Source organism: Aquarana catesbeiana, linkage group LG01 (genome assembly GCF_042186555.1).
Source record: "Aquarana catesbeiana isolate 2022-GZ linkage group LG01, ASM4218655v1, whole genome shotgun sequence".
Taxonomy (NCBI): domain Eukaryota; kingdom Metazoa; phylum Chordata; class Amphibia; order Anura; family Ranidae; genus Aquarana; species Aquarana catesbeiana.
The window spans coordinates 870,729,207-870,747,963 of record NC_133324.1 but is presented as its reverse complement, the minus strand read 5'-3'; the positions used below and the strand labels follow the sequence as shown (position 1 = coordinate 870,747,963).

General features: G+C 40.9%; 1 protein-coding gene across 2 annotated transcripts in view; it reads right to left on the bottom strand.

Moving 5' to 3' along the window:
- RAB28 (RAB28, member RAS oncogene family) overlaps positions 1-18,757 on the bottom strand; it is a 175,395-nt gene that overhangs the window by 114,843 nt on the left and 41,795 nt on the right. For both annotated transcript variants that reach the window (XM_073610032.1, XM_073610024.1), the window contains exon 3: positions 6,351-6,439. In XM_073610032.1, the coding sequence (XP_073466133.1) occupies positions 6,351-6,439 (89 nt within the window). The remainder of the gene's footprint in view (positions 1-6,350; positions 6,440-18,757) is intronic.

The following is an 18,757-nucleotide window of genomic DNA, read 5'->3' as shown; positions in this document are numbered from 1 at the left end:
ATTGCAAGAAAGTACAACCAACTTTAAAAAGATGAGTAAATTGCTGCTATGCCTTTACTTGATCTCAGCAGTCAAGGCTATATAGAAAAACCAACTGTACAAATTACACGATGGTGGATAAGGGGTAACTTATCTGTAATAATGGTAATAGTAATTGCTAGATCTGTTCATATAGGCCAGACAGTTCATAATGCATACACCTGGTACCCATTCCCATTAATCTAACCACCTGGAAAACTGTATCCTTATGGGCCAAGCCAAAAATTGGCCTTACCAAGGCCTCAGGTGCTAAACCAATTTACCTTCACTCTGATTTTAGACAATACAAAGCTGCCCAAATACCAGTATGTCTAGTCATACTACAAATGTTCTACTATTATGAAAATACATCTTAGGCTAAATATAACCTAAGGCCCTTGGAAATATCCCCTTGTTCAGTAAGGGAAAAAGGTATACAATGTGGCATTATGATAGAAAATATGACAAACCCAAATTACACTTTGTTTAGAGATAGTAAAATTCAAGGATTCAACAAATCCTTTTTGTCCTTGTAGGGATCATTGTTATAGGACTGCATTGATTATTTGTTTTTCAGGTGTGCTAAATGTGGAATACAAAAAAGATTACTACAATGGCAGTTAGAACTGAGGAAGATGACCCCAAGGAAAAGATAGAGTTTTATCAGATCTAGCAGATTCAGATAATGCCAAGATGGGTGATGCAAATAAGTAAAGATACGTATCCACATCCACCCTAAGAAGAACTTTACTCCACTTAGTAGTGAAGTAGTACCGTGGACCCTGTGGAATCATATTAGGCAGGGAAGATATGATATAAGATATGAACTAAGATATGAGATATCTATATCTATAGATATAGATCTATATATATATATATATATATATATATATATATATATATATATATATATATACACACACACACACACACACGCACACTGAAGAAATTACACTTTGCTACAATGTAAACTAGTGAGTGTACACTTTTTATAACAGTGTAAATTTGCTGTCCCCTCAAAATAACTCAACATACAGCCATTAATGTCTAAACCGCTGGCAGAAAAAGTGAGTACACCCCTAAGTGAATATGTCAAAATCGGGTCCAATTAGCCATTTACCATCCCAAGGTCTCAGGTGTGAATGGGGAGCAGGTGTGTTAAATTTGGTGTTATCGCTCTCACTCTCTCATACTGGTCACTGGAAGTTCAACATGGCACCCCATTGCAAAGAACTCTCTGAGGATCTGAAAAAAAGAATTGTTGCTCTACATAAAGATGGCCTAAGCTATAAGAAGATTGCCAAGACCCTGAACCTGAGCTGCAGCACGGTGGCCATACAGGAGTTTAACAGGACAGGTTCCACTCAGAACAGGACTCGCCATGGTCGACCAAAGAAGTTGAGTGCACGTGCCCAGCGTTATATTCAGATGTTGTCTTTGGGAAATAGACGTATCAGTGCTGCCAGCATTGCTGTAGTGGTTGAAGGGGTGGGGAGGTGAGCCTGTTAGTGCACAGACCATACGCCACACACTGCATCAAACTGATTTGCATGGCTGTCGTCCCAGAAGAAAGCCTCTTCTAAAGATGATGCACAATAAAGCCCACAGTTTGCTAAAGACAAGCAGACGAAGGACATGGATTACTGGAACCGTGTCCTGTGGTCTGATGAGACCAAGATAAACGTATTTAGTTCAGATGGTGTCCATCGTGTGCAGCGGCAACCAGGTGAGGAGTACAAAAAACAAGTGCGTCTTGTCTACAGTCAAGCATGGTGGTGGGAGTGTCATGGTCTAGGGCTGCATGAGTGTTGCCGGCACTGGGGAGCTACAGATCATTGAGGGAATGTAAGCGGACAAACTGCATGAAAGAATGGCACCGGGACTCAAGTGGTTAAAAACTCTAGCTGGCAGATGTAAAAAACTGATGTAAAAACTGACGAAAAAAGGAGGACAAACTGATGTAAACTTTATAAATTTTTCTTTGAAAAAAAAGTGACTGAACTGATGAAACGAACGGTCCGCACGTGTGAAAGGGGCCTTATACTTGCTTTTCCTTCACTCTTCTGCGGCACCGTTCAGCAACGAACAAGGAAGAGAAATTTCCAGCACTTCCATGAATAGGGACCCTGTGACCAACTTTGCTCCCACATGACCAACTGGTGCTTTATAATTGGCTGCTCACTCAGCGCAGTCACATGGGAGCGAGGGATTCTTCATCCTTGTGTAAGCTCCAAGTTGTGCCTTGCACTTACCCAAGGGACTTCTTGCAACTCCCAACAAATGGAGTGGCAAGGTAGTAAAAGGAAGGTATGTGCTGCAGCCTCCATTAACATGAACCTGTTGTACAAGCAAAGTACCGGTTCACTTTAAAAACAAAAATAAGCTGCATTTTTACTTATCCCTATCCCATACTATTTATCATACATTCTGTACATTTTTTAGATTTTGCCACTATACATAATCTCATGTCTTTTCTATTCCTGTTAGATCACTAATTCAATGAAAAACTGTGTAAATCAGCCACACAGGACAAACGTTCATTTTATAGCTCCCAATTTAAAATGATCACCTCTGCATATAAATCGTATCTGTGAAGCATTTTTACTGCTTTTTTTCCAGTCTTACTACAGCATCCTAGCGGTTTATTATTACATCGGAGGGTGTAGGATCACTGTTAATTTCCTCTTTTACTTATTTCAGTTACGTTTCTCCCACTTTCTCTCTCCAGGGGACGTGTGCTCTGAAAATTGTACCTGTGGTGTTGATTTCCCCAAAAATCCTCCACTAATTACTGTGATTTGCACATCTGACCCAAGCCACAATGCCTGGAAATGAGAAGCCGTCTCTCGGTAACAGCTGGGGATCTACAAACCTGGCCATTCGCAGTGCTGAACTGGAAAGCCGGGTCAAGACAGCTTTACTGCATCTCCACATAAATCCAAATTATATTAATATTAAATCTTATTGGTCCTTAAATCCCCACGCCTCAACTAGCAAGATTGGATTTGCAATAAACGAAGAAGCGCTCAAGTATGCAACATCTTGACTGCTGGTGTGTCTTTTCACCTTGACCGCATTCAACAAGCTGCCTTGTTACACTAATTGTACGACAAAAGACACAAGACAATTAAAGAGGAACTCCAGTCTACACAAGAGCCTTGCCGTAGTTTTCACAGGTGGAGCCATTTAGGCAAAGCACAGATTCATGTTAAAGTAGACCTAACCCCTAACCTGAAGACATTTATATTGTTAAAGAACTAAGTAATATAAATTATTCACATTAAAAAAAAAAAAAATTCTTTTTTTTCCCCAAACTCAGTAATGATGACCTCACCTAGCCTCTTTCAGTCACTCAGTTCAGTGTCTGTTACACATAATTGCTTTGGACACACTGCCTGATAATGACCTCCATGGACCATGCCTGAAAAATGTGTGTAGGCAGAGCTGTTTTATTACAGTTTTAACTCTTTCCATACCACTGTCATCAGTCTAATAGACTCTAAATGTCTCCCATAAAGAGTACCCATTACCAAAAAATTACTATCACATAGGGGCAGAATGTATCCGTTTACATGGATGAGACAAACCATTTAATACTGGCAGGGGGTGAGTAAAATTATCAGCTTTTATTTATCTATGCAAAACTGATTGTAAAGTGTAAGCTGGAGTTTGGCTTCAATTTGTTACTGTAATTAAATCTGTTAACCGCTTGGCGGCTGCCTCACGCACGATTACGTCGGCAGAATGGCACGGGCAGGCAAAGCAACGTATATATATATATATATATATATATATATATATATATATATATATATATATATATATATATATATATATATATATATATATATATATATATATATATATATGTGTGTATATATATATATATATATCACAGTGGTGTAGTGGTAGCACTCTCGCCTAGCAGTAAGAAGGGTCACTGGTTCGGATCCCAACCACGACACTACCTGCTTGGAGTTTGCATGTTCTCCCTGTGCCTGCGTGGGTTTCCTCCGGGTACTCCGGTTTCCTCCCACACTCCAAAGACATGCTGGTAGGTTAATTAGATCCTGTCTAAATTGTCTTAGATTTTAAGCTCCTTGTAGGGACTGATGTGAATGTACAATGTATATGTAAAGCGCTGCGTAAATTGACGGCGCTATATAAGTACCTGAAATAAATAATATATATATATATATATATATATATATATATATATATATATATATATATATATATATATATATATATATATATACATACATACACACACATACACACATACACGTTGCTTTGAACCTGCCCCCTAGCGGGCACGCACGTCCGCCGCGGTCTCCGTGACCCTGCCCACGATCAGGTCCCAGAACAGCAGAACGGAGGGATTTCTTTGTAAACAAGGCATCGCCCTGTTCTGCCTATTGACACAACACTGATCGTCTGCTCCCTCTCATTGGGAGCAGCGATCAATGACGTGTCACAGTAAGCCATGCCCCCTAACAGTTATGCCCCGTACACACGGTCGGACTTTGTTCGGACATTCTGACAACAAAATCCTAGGATTTTTTCCGACGGATGTTGGCTCAAACTTGTCTTGCATACACACGGTCACACAAAGTTGTCGGAAAATCCGATCGTTCTAAACGCGGTGACGTAAAACACGTACGTCGGGACTATAAACGGGGCAGTGGCCAATAGCTTTCATCTCTTTATTTATTCTGAGCATGCGTGGCACTTTGTCCGTCGGATTTGTGTACACACGATCGGAATTTCCGACAACGGATTTTGTTGTCGGAAAATTTTATATCCTGCTCTCAAACTTTGTGTGTCGGAAAATCCGATGGAAAATGTGTGATGGAGCCTACACACGGTTGGAATTTCCGACAACAAGGTCCTATCACACATTTTCCGTCGGAAAATCCGACCATGTGTATGGGGCATTAGAATCACTCCCTAGGACACACTTAACCCCTTCCCTGCTCCCTAGTGGTTAACCCCTTCACTGCCAGTGTCATTTACACAGTAATCAGTGCATTTTTATAGCATTGATCGCTGTATAAATGACAATGGTCCCAAAAATGTCTGATGTGTCCACCATGTCGCAGTCACAATAAAAAGCGCAGATCGCCGCCATTACTAGTAAAAAAAAAAAAAAAAAATTAATAATAAAAATTCAATAAAACTACCCCCTATTTTGTAGACGCTATAACTTTTGCGCAAACCAACAATATATGCTTATTGTGATTTTTTTTTTACCAAAAATATGTATTAGAATACGTATCGGCCTAAACTGAGAAAAAATTAGCTTTTTTTTTAAAAAAAAAAAAAATTGGGGATATTTATTATAGCAAAAAGTACAAAATATTGCTTTTTTAAGAAATTGTCACTCCATTTTTGTTTATAGCAAAAAAAATAAAAGCCGCAGAGGTGATCAAATACCACCAAAAGAAAGTTCTATTTGTGGGAAAAAAAAAGGACATCAATTTTGTTTGGGAGCCACGCCGCACGACCACGCAATTGTCAGTCAAAGCGACGCAGTGCCGAATCGCAAAAAGTGGCCCGGTTATTTGGCAGCCTAATGGTCCAGGGCTGAAGTGGTTAATATGTTTAATAACCTCTCCCCCCCCTCCCCCCCCCCCAGACTGTCAATGCTGCTGTCTGCAGTGTCTCCTGTTCATATTCCTCCAAAATTGTATCTCACCAATAGGTGTGTTACTGATCAGATCACCAGGTGAAAATCGTGGGGAAAAAAATACATTTTATGAACACTAGCCCTTACTGATAAGTTTGCTGACACTGAAGCCAATCTCCTGGACATGCATATCTAAAAAAAAAAAAAAACATGATAAAGACATTTACAGTAAGGCCTCTTTCAGACGAACGATCCATTCAGGTCCGCCTGTCAGTTTTTTTTTTTAACGGACCCTCCATAGATCTCTAAGGAGCGTCGGATGTCAGTGCTGACATGTCCACTGACATCCGACCCGCTCCGATCCGAAAAAGTGTAGCGGAGGAAAAACCTACTTTTCCATCCGTTTTCGGATCGGATCGGGTGACGACGGACTCTACGGTCTGTCGTCATCCGATCCCCCATAGGGGAGAGCGGCGCTCTGACAGGTCCGTCGCTGCACAGTGTGCAGAGACAGACCTGTCATCTTCCTGCTCAGCGGGGATCGGCGGAGCGATCCCCGCTGAGCAAGCGGATGTTCACGGGGCGGATCATCATGGATCCGTCCCGTGTGAAAGAGTCCTAATTAGTACATTAAATTTGTGCAGTAGTATTCTTATATATTTTTATCATGAACGCACTACTGACTTGGTTCTGTTTGACATACCTGTGTTCCATAAATATATTTATCCAGCATTTTGCCACCTATTGTCTGTCCTCCAATGTCCCAGACTTGAAGAGTAACATTTAAATTTCCTGAAGGAAAAAAAAAAAAAAAAAAAAGTAATATTACTCTTACCATCACAATGAATATTTCCATTTCTACAGAAGAAGGCACAGAAAAGGTGATGTTCAGAGAGTTAAAGAAAAAACTAAAAGAACATTAAAATTCAACTTTTCAATAGTGATGATTTCTGGTCTGTTTTTTGGTTCTACAGAAAAAGAAAGCCTCCAAATTTTGAGCAACTCTTGTAATTACTCTATTCTGCCTCTTCTTTAAAGCATCTTAACAGTAGATAGACTCCCAACTTGTAGGCAATAATCAGATCAGAAATTACGCACAAGTATCAGTCAGTACAAAGTGAATTAGGAGCAACACGTTGAAAAGATTGAGAAGAAAAAAGCAGGATGGATGTGGCCAATAAAATTGATGCTGCTGGTTTCAGAGTGCTAACACGGTTCTTTTTTGGTATAACATACTAAGTGGACAAACACAGAAGCTTATTCTCTGCACATTTAGAGAAAAGAAGTGAAATTTTTCAGGAACACTAGGAGTTGTTATCAATGTTACAGATCAGTTTCTTCTAAAACTATTCCCGATGGCTGAGTTATGTTACTATGTGTCAGGTCACCTGAGTCCAGGTGACAGATGCATCCCATTGGGGTCTGGAGCGCACCGCAAGGTAGTGGACCCTACGGCTGACTGCTGCAGAAGGAGCTCTAGGTGATACAGGAGAGCAGGTACTCTGTAGTACCAACACGGATGACACTGGGAGCTAGAGCATGAGATTTCCCAGGGAGCGGAATCTAAGAGCCAGCATGTGTTCACCAGAGGCCCCTAGTGGTGGGGAAGGATTTAGCTGCAGTCTGGCTCCAGGTCGCAACTACAGGGAGGTAGAGAGGAAGCAGCAGACTGCGACAAGGATAGTCAAGAGATAGCCAAAGGTCGAGGCAACAAGCAGGTAGGGATAGTCAAGAACAAGCCAAGATCGGTAACTGGAATCAGATGTAGAACACACAGCAAGTAGCACACAGAAGCCAAACACACAATATTGATCAGCAGGGCTGGCTTGCAGTGCACAGGTAAATATACAGTTCCCTGATAGGGGCTGGGGTGGAGCCATGGTTTGAGGAGAGATTACTTAAGCAGCCAGGTGAGAGTGGCTGGCCTCTTAAGCTGAACACATGGAGAAGTAAGCTGACAAACATTACTGCCTATCCATGACACAATGCCAAAGTACATTTGTAATGCATAAAGATTTGTGGCATTCAGAAGTAGCTACAGTGGCATTCTGGTGTCAATACTAGAACAGTCTTTGGGGTCATTGTGGGCACCACATTGTTTTAAAGTGGAGTTCCACCCACTTTTACAACTCTTCAGCATCCCTCACCAAACTGTGCACTGTAAACAAATTGGATATTTTTAATTTTTTTTTTCAGCACCTACTGTATATCTGCTGTATTCATTTTTCATTTCCTCCTCCCTGGCCGCGGCCCATCGCATCATTTCCTGTTTGAAATGCCTTCTGGGAAGGGGCGGCAACTTCCTCTGAAACTACCGTTGCTATGGAAACCTGACCTGAAACCTATTACACTGCTTGTGCTTCACTGAGCATGTGCGAGATCTGCAAGGATGAGATCCAGGAAGAAATACAGTCTGGCTTCAGATGCCAACACTTAAGATGGTCACGGCCTGCTGTAAGTTTATAAAATAACAAACTACTGCTATAAACTAACAAAACAGACCTTAGTTTACAGACTAACTTTACTAGAATACATTAAGCTTGTGTATTATAGGGGTATTTTTATTTAAAAAGTATAATTTCGGCCGGAACACCACTTTAATTACCAGCCTTAGCAGCTCGCAGAAAAGCCATAGGAGGAAAAAAAAAAAAAGTACATAGGCAGATAGCAGGACAGCTTAGAAATCAGGACTCAGGAGGCATTCGCTGACCAATGCCATTTCCTAATTGTACCAGATTCAAAAAGCATTTGCTCTTAAGAAAGGCGGAGGAAGTTCCAGGGACCAACCATACAGTCAAGTCCCAGACTCACTTCTGCCAATTCTGCTTTATTGCAGACCCTGACTATGGTGACTGCTGTTTGCTGGTTCCATGGGGATGTTAAGAGAATTTTTGTGTGTGTTTAGCATACCTAGGCACCCCCCCGCCATCATCACTGCCTATAGGATATGTTATCCGACTGATAAGTTAACCAGAGAGCAAGCATAATAGATAGAGGACCATTGGCCATTAGAACATTTAGGTTTCCTCTGGTCACAGAAAAATGTACACAAAATATCTGGTTCTGGGATTGGGCACCAAAAATAAAATAATGAACTTGACCTCTGCACAATTGCAACGTTTCCTGAATAGCAACAGCTGTAATTTAACTGGTTTTAACTACCGATAGTTTCCTGGATTTACTCTTTAATCTATCAACCAGAACAGTGTGCTTTCTGGAGGTATGAGTGTTTCTTTTGGACAGGGGGAAAGTTCTAACGGATCTTTTCCTAACAAATCCCTTATCACCGGATCACATGATTATTTGTAAACCAAAGATTGTGCACGTGAATAAAAAACAGATATAAAACATCTGTTAAAAAAGTGACCTAAACCATTATAGTTTTCCCTTGAATTAACCAATAAATCCAGGCCTCAATAAATAAAATCAAGAGCGTTTTGTAAATCAGACCTTTCTTTATTAAAAAAAAAAAGAAAAAAAAGATTTGTAGTACAATTAAGCCAAACACATGGGGCATAAAACAGAATAAACAAAAACAGATACAAATAGATAGCCAACCATTAGCATTCACTCAACATGCATATGTATACAAGTTTCCAAAACACTTATATATTAAATCCATGAGCAAAAAATGATATTGTGCACAAGTATTTATGCTATCATGGAATAGTTCAAGGCTTCCACGTAACACTAAGCGTTAAAATTCAGATAAAATATTAGAAAAACAATAAGGTCATGCTACCCAATATCCCAGGTTGCATAACTAAATGGACTAGTGTTCACTTAGCTCATCTCAAGGTGCTCTGGCACAGCTGCACCCCCTAAGAACCTAGTATTCTATGGTTTTTAAGGGGTTTTTAGACTGATTGTTACTCTCTGCTGTTCATTATTTGGTGCGAAGTTTCCATGTAGATGGGAAAATCCTGCATCAGAGCAACAATGTGTATTTTCATTATAGTGCAGTTTAAACTTATAGCTCTGATGTTGATAGATTCCAGGGGATACAATCATTCCACAACTTGGGAAACTTTGGTAAGTATATTTTGCCCCTACAGTAAAAACATTTCTCACTTGGATTTTATGCCAATGTTCTTTAACTCTTCTACTGAATTCCCCATAGCAATATAAAAAAGGTGTCCAGAAATCCAGAAATCTCATAAAAATCAAAGTGATGTAAAAAATGGTTTAAGGGTCAGTCCACCACAAAAGGTAACCGGTTTTAATTCAGCATTAGTGCAGCAGCATAATTTCTCTGTAAGCCACTGATCAGCCATATTATCTTGTTACAACGGCATCTGAAAGTTGGTGGATTTATATTAGGTGCAAATAAATATGTTGTCCCAGAAGCTGATATGTTGAGATCAGCAGAAAAAAATGGGCATCGCAGTTTGTTGTGTATGGGAATGTGTAACCACATAGCCAAAAGCACCTACAATGGGCACATGAGCATGAAGAGCTGAACTATGGAGAAATGGAAGAAGGTGGCCTAGTCTGATTAATCACATTTTCTTTTATATCATGTGGATGGCCAGGTGTGTGCACATCACTTTTCTGGGGAAGAGATGGCACCAGGATGCAGTATGAGAAGATGGAAAGCTGGCAGAGACAATGTGATACGTTAGTCAATGTTCTGCTGGGAAACACTGGGTCCTGCCATTCATGTGGATGTTACCTTGACATGTACCATCTACCTAAACATTGTTAATGACCAAATACACCCCTTCATGGAAATGGTACTCCCTGAGGGCACCTCTTCAGCAGCATAATGCACCCTTCCACATGCAAAAAGAATGGTTTGAGGAACTCATTCTCCAGATTTCAGCATTAAGCAACTTTGGGATGTGCTGGAAAAACAAGTCTGATCTGTGGAAGCCTCATCTCGCAACTTACAGGACTCAAAGGATTTGCCACTGTTGGCTTAGTGCCAGATACCAAAGAATACATTCAGAGGTCCAGTGGCATCCTTGTCTCGACGGGTCAGGGAAGTTTTGGTGGCAAAAGGGGAACCAACTCAATATTAGGTGGGTGATAACAAAATTATGGCTAATTGTTGTATAAAAAATATGACCACAGTAATATCTTGAAGGTATAAGTCACTGGTCTAGTTGCCCTTCGAGCAAAAAAACTTTTTGCTACTTCTAAATCTGCAAACAAAAAATGTAAAAATACTTTTTTTTTTTTCTCAGTAAAGTGACCCTGACACCAAATTCATAGATGTCAACTGTCCCAGATTTGGGAGTACAGTCCCATATCAAGGTACTCTGTCCTGATGATGCTGTGTACAATGCTGTGTCCTGACACCACAGCATCACCCTTATTTGAGTTACTCGGCATGTACAGCAACTCAATAAAAGGGTATTAACTGAGGGGATTGTGGCCACAAATAGGTGGTTCCTGCACAATTAAGGGCGGGATCTCCTAGAGGGTGGGCATGTCAAGTGTAGGCAGGGGGCAGTGGATTAGCAAGTATGCCCATTCTACCCTCACAAGTAAACATAGGGTGGCAATCTGTATTGGGTGTACTTATAGAAGCACTCTGTGCTGCAGCAATTTGAAAGTTCTAAGCAGATAAATCTTCATGAAAAGTCAGAATATGAGATTCTCAGTCTTCTCCCAAAACACCCCCACCCCCTCAACCTCTAGGTCAATTCTGTTTTTTATGCTGGAAGTGCACAAATCTCATAAGACCAGTACTAAAAGTTGCTGCCAGTAGACAGAGACAGCAGGCTTAATATGCAGCAGCATTTTCATCTGATATTAATATTTTTTGTGCTTCTAGCAGAAACACATCGATGACATCACATGTTGCGGAAAAAGTGTGATGCGAGCGGACTAAAAGTCACATGATCTGAAACTCCAGGAAGTGTCAATTTTCTATCTGAAAGCTTTGCTTAAAACTTGTAAACTGTTGCAGCAGGCAGCCTACACCCAATACAGATTGCCATTCTGTCTTTAGTTGTGAGGACGTGATGTAATGACAGGGCCTCTTTAAGGAGCAGAGTATTAAGTTCAGCTTGTGAGTTCTGTTTTTAAAAAGCGTATGAAATGTAAATCAGGAATTAAAGAAAGTGAGTATAAATATTTCAAATATTAATAGTTCCTAAAAGGAGAGCAGCAGAAAAACTAAAGCTGTGATTGAGGATGGGGATCATTTGATTACTGGTATAATGCCACCCTGAAATTCAGTTAGTAAACTCATAAAATTATGCTAGGTTCTTTGGTTAACCTAAAATTTAAGTGCTGCACGGCCAATATGTAAGTGAAAACACGCGCCTGCCCACTTCTAGCACGAAGGGCTTAAAATATCTTCTGCACAGTGGAGACCTTTCTGCTGGCTGGTGCCCACAAACTTCCTGGAGGTATTTTGTCTGTGAACCTAGCAGATCTCTTTCTGTTATTCCCAATTCAGTGGTCCACCGTACTAAGCTATAAAATGTGCACAGTGACTGCATCTAGACTACACAGAGCGCTGGGTTACAAGCATTCCAGAATGGACCGGTATTTGCCATGTAATGGTCTCCGAAAATATTTATGTGATTTGGGTTAAACACCGCTGTACAATTAACGCCTTCACTGTCGCAGGGTCTCTGGTATTATTCTGCAAAGCGTCACAGGACCCTCCTGTACTCATGGTATACTGAGGGCAGGTAGAAAGGGAACAGTAGGGGGAAAAAAAAAAAAGGTATTTTAATCTCAACCACCTAATTAAGGGATATTAAGGTTTTGAAAAGCATGTGCATGGAGACAAATATGCAAAAAAAACAACATCTTGGGTGGTTTTCCAGTGGTAAAACCCATTGCTAAAATCACTTGAAAACCCTCAAGACGCCTTTTTCGAACATAAGTGTAATTATAAACAATAGTAAAGTCCATACTTTATCAATAGCTTTATGTTGATATTTTTGAAAAGTTGCTACTGCAACATGTTTTAATCATCTGCACCTACTGTTATGCAGTTATGCATTAACCAGTTGACACTGAGTATTAAACATGTCCGAAAAACCGCCATCGAAGTACACAGTGCGTGTCTTATGCCATAGCCTTCTACCCCGTTACCACTCAACCCCTTCCATTTGCCTGCAATTTACTACTGTTAAAATGACAGCAGGGATTTGCTGTATAAATATAGCTGTTGCTGTCAAGAAAGGGACCTTCTGACACAATGGGGGAATTACCAGAGTGGTGCAAGTTTTATTTGTAAAGCCTGAGCCACGTGTCTAAACTGGAAAAACAGAGCAGATCCTGCGCCTAACCAATGGCCGGCAGGTCCCTTTATTAGTTAGAAGAAATCTGCTTCTTTTTCTATGCTGTGCTATGCAAGACACGGCATAGAGCAAGAGAGCTGCAGCTTTTTGCTTCGGTTTCCTCTAACCACCCCCATGCTCAGCTGAGGGCAAGAGGGAAGGAAGGCTGTTAACCCCACATTTGCCAGGGTTAACAGCAAGAGATTTCCCTGCCTATATGCAGGCTAGCTCTGCTCGTGTAGAATGTCCACTGCATGAGCAGGGAGACACAAGTGAGCTGTCTGCCAGGTTACTGGCAGGCAATTCACATCCTATACGCCAGGCCCAATCTCTTTGTTAATTAGGCACAGAAATATAGCTGTGCAATCAGCAAAGGTCATGCTTCCTGGTAATTGGACAGCTCCGACTTAGCGCAGAGTGTGTTGGACTACTGCATCCCCACAGCGAGCTAGGGTCCTTCTCTGCAAAATGCTGGCAGGCTTTTCTACTCATGCTGTGGCTGATTTTTATAGGAAGAAATCCCCAACCATTTATTTTGTTTTTTTGTTTGATGCTCCCTGTGCTTCCATTCATTAGGATTTTCCTGAGACATCCACACAAGCCGAACGAAGGTGTCACCAGGAGAGGAAGTTGTGAATGTGAATGGTCCCAAAATAGTGTCAAAAGTGTCCGATATGTCCACCGCAATAATGAAGTGATGAGAAAAAATCCTGGATAGCCGCATTCAAAGTAATTTTCACCTTTATTAGGTTGCAGGAAGGCTTACGCGTTTCACACTATAATCAGTGCTTAATCATGTCCGCCGCAATGTCAGAGTCACGATAAAAATCGCAGATCGCTGCCGCCATTACTAGTAAAAAAAAAAAAATTATAACAAAAATGCCATAAATCTATTCCCTATTTTGTAGGCGCTATAACTTTTGCACAAACCAATCAATATTCACTTATTAAGATTTTTTTTTTTTACCAGAAATATGTAGAAGAATACATAGTGGCCTAAACTGAGAATTTTTTTTTTTTTAATTGGGATATTTATAGCAAAAAGTAAAAAGTAGTGTTTTTTTTCAAAACTGACGCTCTTCTTTTGTTTATAGCGCAAAAAATAAAAACCACAGAGGTGATCAAATAGCACCAAAAGAAAGCTCTATTTGTGGGGAAAAAATGATCACAATTTATTTTGGGTACAGTTTTGCAAGACCGCGCAATTGTGAAAATGCCCTGTATTGAAGTGGTTAAGTACGGGTCAAACAAATTAAAGGCCAACTCTAGCTAACGCTTTTTAAGGAGTTACATCAACTTAGATTAAAACCATAAGACCTTTGCAAGCATTTCATCAGTGTTATATGGTATGTCCCAATGACTGTAACTGCCACTTTTGCTGGACAGCCTGGTCTGCATGTAAATGGGGAAAGAAAAATGAACTGCTTTTTGCCCGCGATATAGCTGAAGGAAGGCTACAGCACATCTTTCCAGTTCTGGGAGGATGTTCATGGACGTCCTTCCATGGGTGTGCCTCCCCTTGCCCCCCGGGGCGAGCTTTGGGTGCACTCAGTGACCGCTACATCCTTTGGACATAGCTAAACACAGATTGCGGTAAAGGGCCAATCAAAGTGGCCCTTTACCATGTCCAATCACAGCTGGTCACATGTAAACAGATTTGCCGGTTATCTGCTTTTCTTTCCTCACACGTTGTCTCTGTGTGAGGAAAGGAGAGCAGATAACCGGCAAGTATGTCAGGGTACAGCAAGTAAATTGTTTATGCTGATAATCAGGGCACCAATTATCAGTGCAGATCCATCAGTGCCAATCAGTGCCACCTCATTAGTGCCCATCAGTGCAGCCTCATCAGTGCCCATCAGTGCAGCCTCATCAGTGACCATCAGTGCAGCCTCCTCAGTGCTGCCTCATCAGTGCCCATCAATGCAGCCTCATCAGTGCCCATCAGTGCAGCCTCCTCAGTGCCCATCAGTGCAGCCTCCTCGGTGCCCATCAGTGCAGCCTCCTCGGTGCCCATCAGTGCAGCCTCCTCGGTGCCCATCAGTGCAGCCTCCTCAGTGCCCATCAATGCAGCCTTGTCAGTGCCCATCAGTGCAGCCTCATCAGTGCCCATCAGTGCAGTCTGGTCAGTGCCCATCAGTGTAGAAGAGAAATTACTTATTTGCAAAATTTTCCAGAAACAAGAAAAATGTTTTTTCTTCAAAATTTTCAGTCTTTCATGGTTCATCAAGAAATAAAAAACCCAGTGGTGATTAAATAACACCAAAAGAAAGCTTGGTCTCACAAAAATTATAAAAATGTCATAAGGGTACAGTGTTGCATGACCGCAAAATCGTCATTCAAAGTGCGACAGCATTGAAAGCTTAAAATTGGCCTGGGCAGCAAGGGGGTAAAAGTGGCCAGTATTGAAGTAGTTAAAGACACAAAAAATCCATAAATGAAATAAAAGTATTAACCCCCATACATTTACATATATTTTTACCTATAGTAGTGTATTCAACAAGAGTATCGCTTAGCATAACCAGAACTTTTAGTCTGAGGCATCTTCCACTCGAAAAAAAGCTCTTGACACTTTTACACCAAACACAAATAAAACGTGTATATGTGTGGGCAGTTGTTACTAACTGGCCCTTTAAAACAAACCAAGATGTAATGTAAGTTTACTGGCACTTAAATCTGCACTTATAGCACTCTATGGCCTCTTAAATCCCACCCACTTTGCTTTACACACACAGCATTGCTGTTGGCATGTGCGGTCTGAAATATATTGTGCCTTCTGGCCATAAAATGGTTAACTAGCATCAGCAGTCCTTTTTTTTCCATGCAATGTGCTGCAACTCGCATCTAAATGGTTCCTTTGCACTATGAACTGAAACATCTTGAATGCTCAAACTGTATTTTTATGGCTGTCTAGGGACACTAAATTTTAGTGGTCTATTTAATGCCAGCAATTTCATGCTGCCTTGCATAAGACAGCATTCACATATTAGAACTCAGTGGTTACATAGCTATATTATACCTTTTTAACACGTATGAGATTAGTTATTTCCATTAAGAACATTATGCTTTGTTTCTTATAAATAACCTTTTTTTTGCATGGGAAATGATGTAGGTATTATTTTAAAAGAGAATGATTGTGCAGAGTGCTGAATGAGTTTTTGTACGGAATGTTATTAATTTAGTGCAATATTCCATAGCCACAGCACTATATTAACAGTAAAATACTACAACTTTAGGCTAAAAGGACTTTCTGAATACACAGCCTAAGCAAGAAGCCTTTAAAAAGGTAATGTATAGTCTAGCTTAGTTAAGCTAATATATGCCAATATAGGTTTTAAAATGTAGTTTCACATTTGCTTCATTAACATGCTGTGCTTCCTTCACAGTAATGCAATATACGAGGTGCGTCTAAAACGTTCGGTGAACAGTCCAATATCTCAACAGCAACATGGGCCAGGTGCATGCGCAAGCACATGACTACCCAGAGACATGTCGAGAAGCGCCACCTAGCGAGGAGTACGTGTGACCATCAGGATAAACCTGCTACAAGCAGTCGAACGCAGTCAGTGTGAGAAGTAGGGTCACAGTGCAATGGAGCAACGAGTGAACATCAAGTTCTGATACAAATTGGGAAAACCGGCGACGTGAGTAGAAAATGTGTTTTTACGACTGGTTCAAACGCTTTTGCGACGGGAAGGAAATGACTGAGGATGAGCCACAACGACACGCAGAACCCAAGACACGATCGAGTGAGTGTGACAAATGCTGGCACGAGATTGACGACTGACTCTATGATTGAGGAATTGGGCATTAGCAAGAACACAGTGCGCAACATTGTCTGTGAAAATTTGGGTAAGCGGAAGATCTGTTCCCAGTTTGTGATGCACAAGCTGACAAACAGAAAGCAAAATGGATGGAAACCTCTGGAAATTTCATTAGTATGTGTGACCAGGATCCAGCCTTTCTCCGAATTATCATCACAGGGGATGAGACCTGGTGCTACTAGTTCGATCCAAAATCCAAGTGGCAATCAAAGGAATGGCGTTCGCCAACATCTCCGTGGCCCAAAAAGAGACGCCTGCAAAAGTCCAAGGTCAGGACAATGTTGATTGCCTTTTTTGACGTTTTACAGGCAGGGCGGCAATCCAGGAATGTGTGACAGCGGTTCTGCGATCGATTCCTAAAGAGGCCTTTGCTGACAGTTTCCAGAAGCTTTATGAATGTTGTCAAAAGTGTGTTGTGAAGGATGGTGATTATTTTGAAGGCCAATAAAGGTAATTTGTTTGTATCGCCTGTTTTGTTTGTTTTCTGATACCATTCACCAAACTTTTTAGACACACCTCATAGTCATTCTGCTTTACTGCTTCTACTGTTCTTCTCCCTCAATTCAGGCCTATCAGTCTGCTAAAACTGGTTTAAAAAAAATGTTTGGTGATATTACGGTATCCTCTGTAACTGGATTTATCTCAGCAGTCATTCAGCAAGGTATACCATGAGGCTCATTTAAAAAGCAGCCCTATGGCCTACCTGAATGAAAAAAAAAGCTCATAAGTTTACATACCCTGGCAGAATTTATGATTTCTTGGTCATTTTTCAGAGAATATGAATGATAATATGAAAACTTTTCTTTCACTCATGGTTAGCGTTTAGCTGAAGCCATGTATTGTCACTCAACTGTTTACTCTTTTAAAATCATAATGGCTACCCAAATGACCCTGATCAAAAGCTTACATACCCCAGTTCATAATATCGTGTATTGCCCCCTTAAACATCAATGACAGCTTGAAGTCTTTTGTGGTATTTGTGGATTGGGCTCTTTATCTTCTCAGATAGTAAAACTGCCCATTTCTCTTGCCAAAAAGCCTCCAGTTTCTGTAAATTCTTGGGCTGTCTTGCATGAACTGCACGTTTGAGATCTCCCCAGAGTGGCTCAATGATACTGAGGTCAGGAGACTGAGATGGCCACTCCAGAACCTTCACTTTAGTCTGCTGTAGAAAATGACAGGCAGATTTGGACTTGTGTTTTGGATCATTGTCATGTTGGAATGTCCAAGTACGTCCCAAGCACAGCTTCCTGGCTGATGAATGCAAATGTTCCTCCAGTATTTTTTGATAACATACTGCATTCATCTTGTTATCAATTTTGACCAAAATTTCCTGTGCCTTTGGAGCTCACACATCCCCAAAACATCAGCGATCCACCTCCGTGTTTCACAGTCGGAATGGTGTACCTTTCATCATAGGCCTTGTTGACTCCTCTCCAAATGTAGCGCTTATGGTTGTGGCCAAAAAGCTCAATTTTGGTCTTATCACTCCAAATAACTTTGTGCCAGAAGGTTTGAGGCTCGTCTCTGTGCTGTTTGGTGTATTGTAAGCAGGATACTTTGTGGCATTTGCGTAGTACTGGCTTTCTTCTGGCGACTCGACCATGCAGCCCATCTTTCTTCAAGTGCCTCCTTATTGTGCATGTTGAAACAGCCACACCACATGTTTTCAGAGGGTCCTGAATTTAACCTGAAGTTATTTGTAGGTTTTTCTTTGCATCCGAATAATTTCCTGGCAGTTGTGGCTGAAATTTTAGTTGGTCTACCTGACCGTGGTTTGGTTTCAACAGAACCCCTCATTTTCCACTTCTTGATTAGAGTTTGAACCCTGCTGATTGGCATTCTCATCTCCTTGGATATCTTTTTATATCCCCTTCTTGTTTTATACAGTTCAACTACCTTTTCCTGCAGATCCTTTGACAATTCTTTTGCTTTCCCCATGACTCAGAATCCAGAAACGTCAGTGCAGAACTGGATGAAAGATGCAAGGATCTGTCAGGAGTCCAGAAACTCAATGACCTTTTATACACACACACTAATTTCAA